We start from the raw sequence: 14833 nt of genomic DNA, 5'->3' as shown, positions 1-14833 counted from the left end.
CCTGCACTCCAGACCACTGCCGATGGCAGTGACTCCCTCAAAGGGGAGTATTCCAACGGTTCCTACTGCCCAAGAGCCTGGCTGCCTTCCAGAAAGTCTGTACCTACTCACATGAACATCACGCACCAACATCTTCACCAACACTCAGGGCTAATGGTTATGAAACCTTTGGAAATCACATACTGCTTCTAAATCATCCCCAAGGGTACACTTCTATTGACGTCTGCATTTGTTTCTTTATTTGACAACATCTGATTTAGGCTGAGTTTCTCAGGTGTCTTCCCTTGTGGCTGGTTTCCTGTTGGCCCCTCCTCAGCCATGACAGGTGGGCTCATTAACCCAGAGAAGCCTGGCTGTGAACGGTTCCTTACAGTTATACGCCCAGGGATCCTATCTTGCTCTCTACACCCAGGCACACAGACCCAGGCCAACCCAAAGAAAAGTGCTGATGGTCTGACTCCCACACCTGCCATCCTTAAGAAATGGGATCGAGTACCAATCTGGGGAAGTATGGAGAGGCCAGGCAGCTTACCATTTCTATTTCACCATCTTAAAGGTCAAAATTCAGAGTAAAAGGAGATCATACAGACAGTAAGAGCTGGGTCCACCTTAAGAAATACAAATTAGAATTTATGGGAAAAGTTTTAAATGTTTAATGAAAAAGAAAGCAATGCATTATTTACACATGGGTAAGAAAAGGTGGCCCCATCTCCAGAGTTCATTCTGGGGTGAGGTGGGGGGGAAGGAGGTGCTTCGAGAATAGAGTTCGCACAAACCCCATTAAATAGAAACCGCCTCTAAATATTTCCAAATGGATACAAAATAGATGAAGAGGCTCCAGTGAGCAGATTTTTCAGATCAGATCAGCAACTGAAAGTGAAGAAAGATAAACAATAAGAAATAATACAAACAAAATGAAAATTTATAAAGTTAACTAAAAGCTCACAAAAGACTTCACAAAAACAAAGCAAAATGGGAAAACCTCAAGTGCCCCAAACTAGGAACCAGAAGTTCTTCCTACAACAATCACAGACAGACTTAGGGTCTCACCGTTCATGGGCATCTCATCAATCTGAGTGGAGTAGTACTGCTCGATGTCTCTGAGGATGCGGATATCATCATTCTTTACAAAATTAATAGCCACACCCTTTCGGCCATATCGACCTGATCGCCCAATTCTTTAAGAATAAAGCAAAATCACTTTAGTAAACATAGCAAAGAAGGTTTCAGTACATCCACCAACAAGAATGAAACCAAGGAGAAGCTTGCATGGCGTACCTGTGTATGTACAGCTCTCTGTTGTTGGGCAGGTCATAGTTAATGATGAGGGACACCTGGGGCACATCCAGCCCCCGGGCCCAGACGTCGGTAGAGATGAGCACTCGGCTGCAGAAAGAAAGGCATTTGAGACAATCGCCTAGCAGAAAAGGGTCAGACCAGCTATGAGCACACTAGGGCTCCTCATACTGTTCCCTCCGCAGGCTGAAGCGTGCGGGACAGCACCAGAAAGCCCCATTCAGAAGGCGTGTTTGGTTTACTTACTTAAATCATGTGTTTATCTCATTAAAATAAAAAATATATACACACACATATATATAGACTATCTTTTACTCTACTACATTTAATTTGTTTAGAGCCACCACTACTTGGAAAGGACATTTTACTTCTGTCTAGCAAAACATCAAGTACACCAGCCTCACTGATTTTGGTGCACAACACACACAGTGTCTTCTAATTAGAAGTGCAACTCACACCACTCTGTCCTTCTCAAAGGACAGAATCTGACACACCACAGACCCACGCTATCCAATGCTGAGGCCACCAGCTCACAAAGCACCCGAGTGGCTGGTCTGAAATGAGATTGCCTGAAGTTGTAAGATTCACACTATATTTGGATACTTAGTACAAAAAAAAGGGGGGGAGGGCAAAAAAACCTCATTAATATTTTTAATGCTGACTGTATGTTGAAATAATATACAGAATTAAATAACACGTTTACTTGATTTACATTCCTACTGGACATCACTGGTATAGAAACTTTCAAAGTTTCAAGGGACAACAGAACAGGAAAAAAAGTTCAAAAAAACAGGAGAGGTGTTGCTGCTACCAGATAATCACACAGAACTGGAGCCCCGGAGAGAGAGCAAAGAATGGACCCACAGCACCACCTGAGGGGTGAGGCCAAGAGCCATATAAACTCCAAACGGGAGGAGCACAACCGAATCACACATGGACCCGTGAGGGTGAAAACCACTGAAACAAAACACAAATGAAACAGACTTAAGGAGCAGCCTGCAGAAAAGACACCGTTTTCATAGGAGTGGAGTCTTGACAGGAACAACGGCAACCAAGACAACACCAAACACGGGAGGCCAACTGCACCAGGTGCTTCATGTAAGGGATGCGAGCGCCCAGAGCCTGATGTCCACGGGACTCCTGGGACCAACCCTGCTGGACTGCCTCCTTCAACATCAGGAGATGTTTTAAGATGAAGTAGACATTTTCAGTGGAGAAGGCAATGGCACCCCACTCCAGTACTCTTGCCTGGAAAATCCCATGGACGGAGGAGCCTGGTGAGCTGCAGTCCATGGGGTCGCTGAGAGTCAGACAGGACTGAGCAACTTCACTTTCACTTTTCACTTTCATGCATTGGAGAAGGAAATGGCAACCCACTCCAGTATTTTTGCCTGGAGAATCCCGGGGATGGGGGAGCCTGGTGGGCTGCCGTCTATGGGGTCACACAGAGTCGGACACAACTGAAGCAACTTAGCAGCAGCAGCAGACATTTTCAGAGACCAGATGACACAAAATACAGAGACATTCTTCAGGCAGAAGGAAATGCAGCCCTGACAGAAACTGCTCAGAGATAAAGGAAAGAGAGAAGAATAACGAGTGTGGCACAAAGCATTTATGATATGAATTATACCCATTTCATCATATGAAGCAAAAACGTCTTGTGGGGGTTGAAATACATGTAAATTAAAACACATGAAAACAGCAACAGAAGTCTGGAGGGTCACTGAAGTCAAGGGTTTCAAGTTCTCTATACCCTCAGGGGAGATGATAAAAGTACCATCAACCACAGTTGCTGATAACTCTTCAGCATCATCAGCAGCTAAATAACACAAAGAAATAAAATATAAACATTTTCCAAAATAAAAAGTGAAGAAAGGAATAACAAGAATAAAATCCAAACTAAAGAAATAACACGTAAAATACACTTAAAGATAGACACAACTGAGTGACTGAACAACAAACAATAACTGCAGTATTTACATTAAACAAAACTGGGCTAAATATTCCAATTAAAAGATAGCAATCATCATCAGATTAAAAGAAAAGGAAAAACAGGGACCTCCCTGGTGGTCCACGGGCTAAGACTCTTAGCTCCCAATTCAGGGGGCCTGGGTTCAATCCCTGGTCGGGGAACAAGACCACACAAGCCGCAACTAAAGATTCCATGAGCTGCAACTAAGACCTGGTGCAGCCAAATAAACCAACTAACTTTTTTTTTTAAAGGAGAGGAAAAACAAAACCCAACTCTATGCTGGTTGCATGAAACCATCCAAAGCTTAAGTCTGGAAACCAGATGTGCAGGAAGAAAGGTACATGAAGGAGGCTGGCGGAGACGAGCAGGGTTCAGGACAGAGGCCCGAGTAAAGCGGGGCAGGTACTTCCAAGGTAACGGCTAAATCCTCCAGACGTCTAGTAATTCTGAACTTGGACACACAAGCAGAACCCCCAAGAGAAAGACCAGCACTCTCAACACAGAAGGAACAGAGTCAAGGGGAGAGGGGTAAGGATGCAGGTCTGAGAAACACAATTAACCCACTGAAAGCCAACAGGCACAGCCAGGACACAGGACGCCAGCACAACGCAGAACCCATCCTGTCCGAGCACAAAGAATGGTCTTAAACCAACCCCATGCTGGGCCACAAGGCACCTCTGAATACATACTCAGGGAAAGAAATCATACAAAGTGGGTTCGCCAGCTGCAGTGAGATTAAGCTAAAACCAATAAAAAAGGATAAACAGAAAATCCCTTTTTTTTGGAAACAAGAAAAATATGCTTCTAAATAAGACAACTGATCCTCTAGTTAAGGTTAGTTCTCACCTCAGCCTAGTCTGTCACATCACAGTGGCTGCCCTGCTCACCAAGCATGTCAGCGACCTCCCTGAGCTCAGGTAACACCCCGTAAATGCTAGCCAGTGGCCTCAGCACAGGAGCAGAGGGCGCATCCAACCTACCTGGCACCTGACCGGAACTCCTTCATGATGGACTCTCGCTCCTTCTGGGGCATGTCCCCGTGCATGGACGACACGGTAAAGTTAGCTTCCCTCATCTTCTCCGTCAGCCAGTCAACCTACAGATGGAATAGACAGGTGCTGCCGTAAGCTCACAAACCAAACCAGAGACTGGATTCAGGATTTCATGTCAATTACCTGCAGGACCAATACAAATACTCACAAAACAAGTGTTCTTAAAACTCACACCGATCTTCACTGGATGTGTAGAAAACTTAAATTTGCCCAGCAAATATTGGGGCAAAAATTCTCTTTAAAAAAATTCATACATATGTGTGTCAATGTTCATTAGAAATTTAAATTCCAATCTTATTTGGAATGTAGTCCAAATCCTCCTTTTCCAAGGAAAGTTGCCAGGGTTCTCAGCTCTACCTGCACATCAGCATCACTTGGGAGCTCAGAGAATGCAGGCTCCGGTGCCATCCACACTAGTGGTCCCGAGCCTACAATCATGGGACCAGACCAACACCCTGTACACGTGTTCTCTGGACATACTTGCTTGTCCACCCATCACATATAGCAACTTGATTTAAAGGGCAAAGCCAAGTGTATGCTGCAGAGACCGTGTACCCAGAGCCTAAAACATGTACTTCTGGCCTTCAACAGAAAAAGTCTAAGTTCTATGATTTTCGTTTTTTGTTTTGCCACAAGGACATTAAAGAGCCAGGACAACCACGCACCTTCCTCTTGGTGTTACAGAAGATGACAGCCTGTGTGATGGTCAGCGTGTCATAGAGGTCACACAGAGTGTCAAACTTCCACTCTTCCCGTTCCACAGCCACAAAAAACTGCTTGATGCCTTCGAGAGTCAGTTCATCACTGGAGGACAAAGACAATTTTATCAACTCATCCCTCCAACACAAACGAGGCGCACACAGCCCAGGTGCCATTCCAGGTGCCAGCCTGAACCCTGGCAGCACAGGAGTCTGGTCATTAGATCCCCACCCCGCCCACCTGCCACATCCTCCCAGGAGTCACCACTTCCACTGCATGAGCCCAAGCTCAGGGTTAGGCTGAACCTTTAACCACACCCTGTATATGGTTCTAAACAAAATGTTTGGCTGTTTAATAGAATACACATTTTATTCCCAGCAACAAATAATCTCACTGATAAATAAATACTATCAGCAAATTTTTACACCTGAAATTACTGAATCAAAGGAGAATATATAAAAGCTTGCTTTTCAAAAGAAAAAAGTTAAAAGAATTTTCATGTTCTGTATGGATGTGAGAGTTGGACCATAAAGAAAGCTGAGAGCCAAAGAATTGATCCTTTTGAACTGTGGTGTTGGAGAAGACTCTAGAGTCCCCTGGACTGCAAGGAGATCAAACCAGTTAATCCTAAAGAAAATCAGTTCTGAATATTCATTGGAAAGACTGATGGTAATATTCCAAAACTCTGGCCACCTGAGGCAAAGAACTGACTCACTGGAAAAGACCCTGATGCTAGGAAAGACTGAGGGCAGAAGGCGACAAAAGAAGATGAGATGGTTGGATGGCATCACCGACTCGATGGACATGAGTCTGAGCAAGCTCCAGGAGTTGGTGATGGACACGGAAGCCTGGCATGCTATAGTCCATGGGGTCGCAAAGAGTTGGACACGACTGAACAACAGAACTGAACTGAAAACCTGATACAACTATGCTATGTTGTAGTCTCTCTTGAGAAACAGGGCGTCCTCACCGTTTTACCAAGATGCGGATGGGGTCGGTCATGAACTTGTTGGTCATCTCGAGGATCTCGTGGGGCAGTGTGGCACTGATGAGCACCACCTGTGTGGCTGGGGGCAAGTACCTGTACACATCGTAGATCTGTTCTTTGAAACCTGGGATGAGGCATGAGACACACAGGAACTTTTAAGGCTGTACACTCTGACATAAGTCGCACATCAATTGTTCATTTAATTAGGTGTAGCATTGTGGTTTTAAGGTATGAGATTTCACAAGGAATCTTCTTACAGAGCTGGACCAAATTCTCACATCCCCTCTTCTCTCCCTGGTGTGCTCTGGCGACCATGATCCCACCCAAGAGTCCTGGATGCCAACAGTTAAAAGCAACAGAAACCTGAGCCCATAACCCTGGGCCTCTGCCAGGTGGTCATACCTCAGTTCCAGCTGTTGGTGCCCTGAGGATGTACACCCATGGTGGCCAAACCTGCCATATTTTAAGTAAATCCAGAGATCTGGATTTTCACCAAAAAATCTTCAATTAAAAACCTCCCATTCAAAACCAATCTCCCACAGATACTGAGTCATGTTGCACACCTGAAAATGTTAGATGTCAGTGATATCTTGACTTAAAAAACCTCCCTATTAAAGAATGCAACTAGTTTACATTATTTCACAGGGTACAGGATGAATAAAATCTGCTGGCAAGCAGGACCTCACCCTCGGGTCACCACACCACCACCTCTGCAGGACGGGGTTTGGAGACAGCACATAAGAAGGGGGCAGGCAGCTGCGAGGCCCTGACTGCTGAGACCAGGGGTCCAGACGCTGTATTTCCAGTGCATTCCCAGCTGACAGAGATGTTGCTGGTCTAGAGACCTCACTTTGTAGTAACTGTACCTTTAACTCAGCTGATGAGCAGGACCTCCAGGTAAGGGGCCCCAGACAGACGTGGGGTGGAGGGCAGCTCCAAGGGACACCATTAGCCTCTAGGTTCTAAGAGAAGTGCTCAAGGACCAGGGACCAGAAAAACACCTGGGAAGAACCCCACGAGTTACTGGTGACTCCTGAGAAGGAAACTATTCCCTTTACACTGGGCGACCAGAATATCTAGAGATGACCCACCCAGCCCCCTGATGTGGAAGTAAGACCGCAGAGAGGGGTGTGCAGGGAACAGAGGCGTGAAGACTCTGAGGCACTGGTCACAGCTGCTACTGAGCCACGGTGACAGCTGTCATTACACATTTCCCAGTCGCTGTGTTAAGAGCACAACTGCTGTCACTTAGGGGTCCTCACATATTTGTCCTCATGTATTTTAGTAGAAATACATGAAACACATCCCAATTCTAGAAAACTCTTGTTATTCATACCTTTATTCAACATTTCATCAGCCTCATCCAAAACCAACATCTTGATAGCACGTGTCCTCAAACTCCTGCGACGAATCATATCTATAAAATTAGATTTCCAAATAAGTAGAGGTCAGGTTATAAGTAAAGAGCCAGCCATTTCAACCAGTATTCATCGCATTTCAGGGACCTTCCCTCCACTTCTTAAAAGTTACTCAAATGCAAAAAGTTATCAGGTAGCATATCAAAATGAAAATAGTCCTCTATCACTGAAGCTCTTTTTATAGACAAAAGCAATTAATCACCAAAGACACGCCCAGGTGTGCCGGCGACAACGTGCTGTCCGTAGTCCAATTTCCTGATGTCCTCCCCCACATTGGTGCCCCCGATGCAGGCATGGCACTGGACGTTCATGTAGTCACCCAAAGCAAGCAGGCCCTGAATGAAAACACAGGTTCATGTCCAAGGTCTGCGCCAAGACCACTCTAAAGTCAGAAACACCTGCACTCTCCCCAAATGAAGACTGCTTCTAATTTACAACGACCATCAGGTATTATTTATGCTATTACTTTTATCATAAAACTACAGACAGCCTAAGTCTCTTCCTTCCATTTTTTTCTGCACCAGAATGAAGTTAGTTTTACTGTTTTTCTTATTATAAAAGCAGTATGTATTAGAAACTATAGAAAAATAAGAAAGCATGCAAAATTCACAATCCTACCACCCAGAGACAACATTAACATCTTAACAAACACATTTCCATTTCCACAATGTTTACACTATAAAGACCAAATAGTTACAATTATTTTTATTAAGATGGACTTTTTTTTGAAAAAAATTATAATTGTAAGATTACAAAAAACTAAGGGGAATCATACAAGTAGAACTAAAGATGACTTCATACAAACCAGTGATTTATGGCAAAACATGAGGAATCAGGGGGGAAAAAACCCAATAGAAGAGACAAAACAGATTCAATTAAGTCAATCAGTTGGCTTGACCAGTGTGAATGGCAGAGAGGGATGACACCTATATACGGACTCCAGACACCCCAAAACCCAAGCTTAGTCAGAAATCTACACAGACTTCAGTCAGCCCTCCCTATCCTTGGAGCCACCTAAGTTCAGATCAGGCAGTTCTGTAGTATATATTCATTTTTAAAAACCTGCATATAAATGGGATTCATGCAGTTCAAACTCATGTGGTTCAAGGATCAAGTGTACTTGCAAATGCGACCCTGCCATCTTTCACCATCTCACCTTCTGGATCTGTACAGCTAACTCTCTTGTTGGAGCCAAGATCAAAGCTTGGGTTTCACGAACCTAGGAAAATAATTTTTGTCAGAAAATAGAGAACCTCAGTATTTTCGAGGGGGGTGTGTGTGTTAGTTGCTCAGTTGTGTCCGACTCTTTGCATCCCCATGGACTGCAGCCCACCAGGTTCCTCTGTACATGGAATTCTCCAGGCAAAAATACTGGAGTGGGGTGCCATTCCCTTCTCCAGGTAGACCGCACATATTCAGACTCAGATCTATTCTGAATATCACCTCATGTTAACCACACATCTGATTTCAGGTAAGCAAGTCTGAATATTACTTAAACCAGACAAGCAGCAATAATGAGGTATACTAGTCAGGATTCTTGTTTGCAGACAAGGATTTCCACTAGTTAACAAAAGCCTCCCAATTTACGACACAGAAAACAATCTATGGTTATTATATGGGAAAAGTTGGGGAGCGGGATAAATTAGGAGTTTGGAATTAAAATATACACACTACTATATATATAAAATAGATAACTTATAATGGAAAAGAATCTTTAAAAGTATATACATATGTGTATATATATCCACACACACATCTGAACCACTTTGCTGTCCATCTGAAACTAATGTAGCACTGCAAATCAACTGCATTTCAATAAAATTTTAAAAAACGGTTTAAATAAAAAGGAATTTCTGACAGGATATTAGCTCAGATACTAGTGTACAATTAAGATTCTCTTAAAATATGTTTATTCAGTACAACTAGATATATTTAAGAACTGTACTTCTTGAAGATTGTAGTTACAGAAGGTAAAGGAAGTATTTCCAAGGATTAAAGTTTAAGATTACCTGAATATCCAGACACTGGAGGACAGAAATACTGAAGGTGGCTGTTTTGCCTGTACCAGACTGAGATCTAGTAAAGAAAACACAGATAAATGGGATGTAGAATGCTGGGCTACATGCCTCTGCTCCCATTCATGTAACCCCTGCTGCAGCAGTGCTCTGAGGCGGTGGGCTGCAGAAGCACTTAGGCAGCTTCTTCCAAGGAGAGTCCCCCCTTCACTGACCCCAATGCCCTAACCAACATCTTAACCACAAGGGGGCAGGACTTAGGCACAACCTTTAAATCACAGGTGTTAAGGACAGTAAAAGTGGCCTTTGCATCGGGGGGTTACAGAACTGCAGAATCTGTAGAATGGGTGTTCCAGGCAGCAGCAAAGGATTACCTTTTATATAACTCTTTTCTACAATTTCAGACTTTTTTTTTTTTTTTGGTAAATGAGTCTTTAAAAATAAGGCAAATCAGAAACAAAGCTATTAAAAGAGTATTAATGTATATGCCAAACAATAAGTAAGTAAATCTGGCTTAAAGAAAAAAAAAGAATGCTTTCTAGAGTGGAGGACACAAAAATAAAAACAGCCCACAGCTGAAGTCCAGTCAAGAGCTGGTAAAGGCGTTTGAATGGAGAAGCACTAAACTACAGATTCCTGGGCTGACTAGAGCCTGACTCCTATTGCATGAGCAGACTTACTGCGCAATGACATCTCTTCCTTTAATTATCTGCTTAATAGCTCGCTGCTGGATTGCTGATGGTTTTTCAAAACCTGTAAATTAAAACAAAAAAATGAGCTCTAGCCACTAGGACAGCATACTTAAAACCATAACTGGAGCTCCTTGTGGGGAAGATGGTATCTTTTTAAAATTCCCCACCTACTCGTAACCCAATGTCCAACATACTAAGCTCAGAATAAACTACTGAATGAAGTACTAGGCTGAAGGGGATTTTCATACCAACACATAATCTTATTTATACAGAAACAATCTCTAAGGAACATTGTTGCAAAACAGAGAGACCTGAGGTTAAAAAAAGAATGTGGTTACTCCTGGAGAATGGGGGTGAGGGAGGCTCACACTTTACTCCAATTACTTGTGTGTTGTTTGGCTACATTACAATAACCTGCACTGCTGGGGGTTCTGTGACGTTACTTTTTAAGGTAAAAAAGGAGGATAAACCAATCAGTACTGTAGTCACCACTCCCAACCAGTAGTAAGTCTGCAAGTTGTTTATATCACCTAGAACTCCATTTCATCTACTGCTTGGATCACATTCCTGCTTGATGCAGCTACATGAACTACACCACCATCCCTCTATAATGCAAGAAAATAAACATAGCATACTTCAATTTCTGGTAGTTTTCTAAAATATAATACATTTTCCTATCTAACACAAAAGCAAATATAACAGATGAATTAAACCCCTCAAGATGACCCAGCACATGGACTGGGAAACTAAAAACAGTGTTTTTAGGGCAGCGATGTCCTGGATGCCCAGAGGCAGATAGGGCTGTCAGCCACACTACCAGGCCTGGCTGCTATGGCTCTCCAACTCCCATTCCCTCAGCACTTTCTCTGTGCTGAACTGTCACAGTGTCAGAGACTGTTGGATAGAAAAATGTCTGTCCCAGTCCCAGGCATTAAGCACAAGTGTTGATCACTCCCATCTGCATCCCCAACCCTACCTCTTCTCAGGCTCCCCAGCTGCCTCCTTTACATGTCCCACTGGATAGTTCACAGGTCCCTCAAGCTCCACTCATCCAGTAAGAGTTCCCTCCAGTGCCCCCCACCAGAAGAGAGGGCATCATCACCTACCCAGTTATTCACACACCCAGGACTTTCCTCTGAGCCTCACATTCAACCCACAGTCAAACCCCGTCAGCACTCCCATTTCCAACACAATTCCATCATCGTTTCTCTGGACTGGAACAAAAGCCTCTTAACATTCCCTGATTCCTCTCCTGCCTCGCCTCCCCCCGTTTTCAGATACCCAGGACCACCTCTGTAACTGTAAATCTGATCCCACCACTTCCCTGTTTAGAACCCTCCAGAGGCCTCCCACTGGACTCAGAAATAAAATTCAAATTCTTCATCATCTGGCACCACGTTTGTTGGCTGTACCCCTCCCCGCGCCCCAATCTTGCCCCTAGGTTCCCAGGACAAGGGGAATTCTTTTTCTTTCTGGAATACACAAGGCTTCAGGCTGCAGGGCTCTGGGACCAGCTTCTCTCTCTGCTCGGTTCTACCATAATCTACTCATAACGGGCTTTGTTCCAGGTCTCAGGTCAAATGCCAGCCTGGGAGGTCCCAAACCTAACTACCCTATTAACTCTTTCCTCACCCAGTCATGCTTGATTCAGTTAACCCGCTTTATTTTCTTCGTAGCCATTACCACTTTTTCCCAAATGCAACTTAAGCTCCCTAGGCCTGTCTGGTTCACTGCTAAGCCCTCAGTGCCTACAGCCGCGCACGTTCTAGCATCTGTTACAAGACAGTCATCCACTGAATGAATGACTTGGGAGTGCACAGAGAACCCTGCAGCCCTCGCGGGACCCAGCACGACGCCCTGCCGAGAGAACCCTTGAACCAGCCGACACAAACGCGGGTAGGGCCCCCGGGCTAGGCCTCACCTCCGACCGCCAGCCCCCAGGGCCGCAGGACTCCCAGTCTCGGACCCCAGCCCCGGTCGGGCCCCTGCTCTCTCCGTGGGCGCATCCAGTCTGCGGCCCGAGCCCACCTACCTACCGTAGGCATAGATGCCGCGCAGCAAGTCCTCCCGCAGGCCCATGGTGTCGAATGTGGGGGTCACGTCCACCTCCTCGCTAGTCTCGAATTCCACTTTGGTCATGTCTTCCTCTTTGAGTAGCCGCTTCCGCGCCGAACCCGAGGTCGCCATCGTGGCCGTAGCCGCCATGATACCGAACGGGCTGAGAGCCGAGCGCGCGCCGTAGCGGAAAGCGGAAGCAAGGCCCCGCGCCGCCGCCGCCAGGAAGTGACGCCATCGCGTGTGCGTACGAATGTGCGTCGGGGCCACTCCTCGGAAGGGGCGGGGCGTTCCTGGTCACGTGAAAGGGGAACGGAGGCTGGCCGCGGAGAGACTGGGGGTACTGCGGCTCTCGCTCGGGAGGGCCTCGTTTGGGATCTCGCAGGGCCGAACTCTACTCACTCCTAAGATTAATCGGTGCGGAGGCAGCGGGGCGCCGAGGAGCCTACCTCGTGTGGCCCTGTTGGGTGGGCTCTCGGGCTGAATTGGTTTCCCTCCCGCCCCGCGTTTCACGGGTTCTCTGTGCGGGACCGTTAAACCTGTAGCCCCTGCAGACGGGATTGTAGGCCACGCCAGTGCTGCATGCGAAATCTCCCTGGTGGCCCTGCTTCGAGTGGGAACTTGGGCGCACGTCCCCAACCCGGCACCGGCACACGCGTTATTACTCGTTAACACTGCCTTCTGATGGAAATCCCCACTGTACATCGTCTGCTTTTGAAAAATCTGGAATCTAACTGCCTGCTTCTCAGCTCTCATTTTAACCACCCCCCAATCCCACCCCCAGGCCGGTTTTTAACCTGCTAATGGAAAAGCTCCTACCCGGGGTCGAGTGTGGGAGAGTAAGGCTTCTGAGATGGTCTCCAGCTCCAGGGCCTCCAGGACTGGTCGCGTGACCTTGGACTGCGTCTCCTTGTTCTTTGAGTCCCTGTATTTCGCTTGTCTGGTGGCGGCGCTAATAAATCCCGCCCTGCAGAAAAGATGGCCCTGGAGGTGATGGCTTTCGGTTGCCCTGTAGAATATTACCAGTTATGGCATCTTACCCTAAACTTCTCTAAGTGCCTCTAAGAATCCGGCTCCTCAGAATCGGCTTCTGAACCACCGTCGCTACCTGCCGCGGGTTCCTCTGTGTCGTGAGAGAATAGCGTCTTTAACTTCGTGAAACAAACCTGCTCAGGTGCCAGCTCTGTCCTTTACCATTGTTTGCTTGCCTTACATCACTGTGGTGGTTTAGTCACTAACGTGTCCGACTCTGCGACCCCATGAACTGTAGCCAGCCAGATTGCTCTGTCCATTAGATTTCCCAGGCAAGAATACCGGAGTGGGCTGCCATTTCCTTCTCCAGAGGATCTTCTCCCAACTCAGGGATGGAACTTGGTTGGCAGGCGAATTCTTTTTCGCTGAGCCAGCCAGGAAGCCCCTCCAGTCACTAGGTATATCTTTAATCCACAGCCTCTTTCCAGAACTGCTTGAACTGCTGGCCTCTTGTGAAGGTTAATTTAGTGAAAACTAGGTAATCATTTTATCCACTAAACCAGGCAGATTAGAAAGCAGAGGTTTGCAGTATGTTGACAGCAAATGATCCCTGGGTTGGGAAGATCCCCTGGAGGAAGGCATGGCAACCCACTCCAGTATTCTTGCCTGGAGAATCTCCGTGGACAGAGGAACTTGGCGGGCTACAGTCCATGGGTTTGCAAAGAGTCGGACATGACTGAGCAACTAAGCACAGCACACAGCAAACAAGTAAAGGGGGTCTTACTTCTGACACTCTTATCCTGAGGTATGAATATGTCCGTATAATTGATCTTTTAAATGTGCCTGATGAGGATGCCGGAACCACCCACTCCCTGCAGTATAAGCGCAAAGTCCTAGCCACTGGACCACCAGGGAATTCCCTGCAACACACTTTGCTTTGTTACCAGAAGGTGAGAATAACCTAAGCAATAGTGTGTTGGAACAAGCCTGGCTCTTCACGCTTGTTAAAATATTTGCTCTGTGTAGGCATGTTATGCTGGACCGAAGCTTCCACCCAAGCTGACCCTTGAGCAACATGGGGGTTGGGGCGCCAACTCCCTGCATACTTGAAAATCTGAATATAACCTTTGACTTACTGCAAACTCAACTACTGTTGACCAGAAGCCTTACCCATAATATAGTCTTTAACACATATTGTATTTCTATGAATTATACACTGTATTCTTAACAATAAAGTAAGCTAGACAAAAGAAAATATTATTAAGAAAATCATAGGGGACTTCCCTGGAGAAGGCAATGGCACCCCACTCCAGAACTCTTGCCTGGAAAATCCCATGGATGGAGGAGCCTGGTAGGCTGTAGTCCATGGGGTCGCTAAGAGTCAAACACAACTGAATTGACTTAGCAGCAACAGGGGACTTCCCTGGTGGTCCAGTGGCTAAGACTCTGTGCTCCCAATGCAGGGGCCCAAGGTAGATCCCTGATCAGGGAAATAGATCCCACATGATGCAACTAAAGATCCCACGTGCTGCAGCTAAGACTTGGTGCAGCCTAAATATTTTTTTAAGAAAATCATAAGGAAGAGAAAATACATTTACTAGCACTGTATTGTAATTATTGATAGCCCAAGTTTACATGGTTTACAAGGTGACTTATCGGTCTCTCGGTATCTAC

General features: G+C 45.8%; 1 protein-coding gene and 1 long non-coding RNA gene across 2 annotated transcripts; one reads left to right on the top strand and one right to left on the bottom strand.

Moving 5' to 3' along the window:
* Positions 1-629: 629 nt before the first annotated feature.
* EIF4A3 (eukaryotic translation initiation factor 4A3) lies at positions 630-13555 on the bottom strand. The gene is made up of 13 exons (XM_027518115.1): positions 13007-13555; positions 12169-12480; positions 10121-10193; positions 9435-9501; positions 8582-8644; positions 7628-7760; positions 7344-7424; positions 5990-6131; positions 4986-5124; positions 4249-4364; positions 1279-1386; positions 1051-1178; positions 630-870 (listed from the first exon to the last, which is right to left on the bottom strand). Exons 2-13 carry the CDS (start codon positions 12335-12337, stop codon positions 854-856), a joined length of 1236 nt encoding a protein of 411 aa, XP_027373916.1. The 5' UTR covers positions 12338-12480; positions 13007-13555; the 3' UTR covers positions 630-853.
* LOC113877720 lies at positions 12520-13168 on the top strand. Its single transcript, XR_003506793.1, has 2 exons — positions 12520-12604; positions 12972-13168. It is a non-coding gene; the product is annotated as an uncharacterized LOC113877720 (long non-coding RNA).
* Positions 13556-14833: the final 1278 nt, after the last annotated feature.

Source organism: Bos indicus x Bos taurus, chromosome 19, assembly GCF_003369695.1.
Source record: "Bos indicus x Bos taurus breed Angus x Brahman F1 hybrid chromosome 19, Bos_hybrid_MaternalHap_v2.0, whole genome shotgun sequence".
NCBI classification, from domain to species: domain Eukaryota; kingdom Metazoa; phylum Chordata; class Mammalia; order Artiodactyla; family Bovidae; genus Bos; species Bos indicus x Bos taurus.
This window is presented reverse-complemented; position numbering and strand designations above follow the sequence as displayed.

What these genes read in the sequence shown, in the direction of transcription:
- EIF4A3 (XM_027518115.1), bottom strand. Translation starts at nt 12,337, where the DNA reads ATGGCGGCTACGGCCACGATGGCGACCTCGGGTTCGGCGCGGAAGCGG. An exon ending in GGAAGAGATGTCATTGCGCA is followed by an intron (nt 9,502 to 10,120) that starts GTAAGTCTGCTC and finishes TTTCTTTACTAG; the next exon opens with ATCTCAGTCTGGTACAGGCA. An exon ending in GAGTTCCGGTCAGGTGCCAG is followed by an intron (nt 1,387 to 4,248) that starts GTAGGTTGGATG and finishes TTCTTTCTGCAG; the next exon opens with CCGAGTGCTCATCTCTACCG.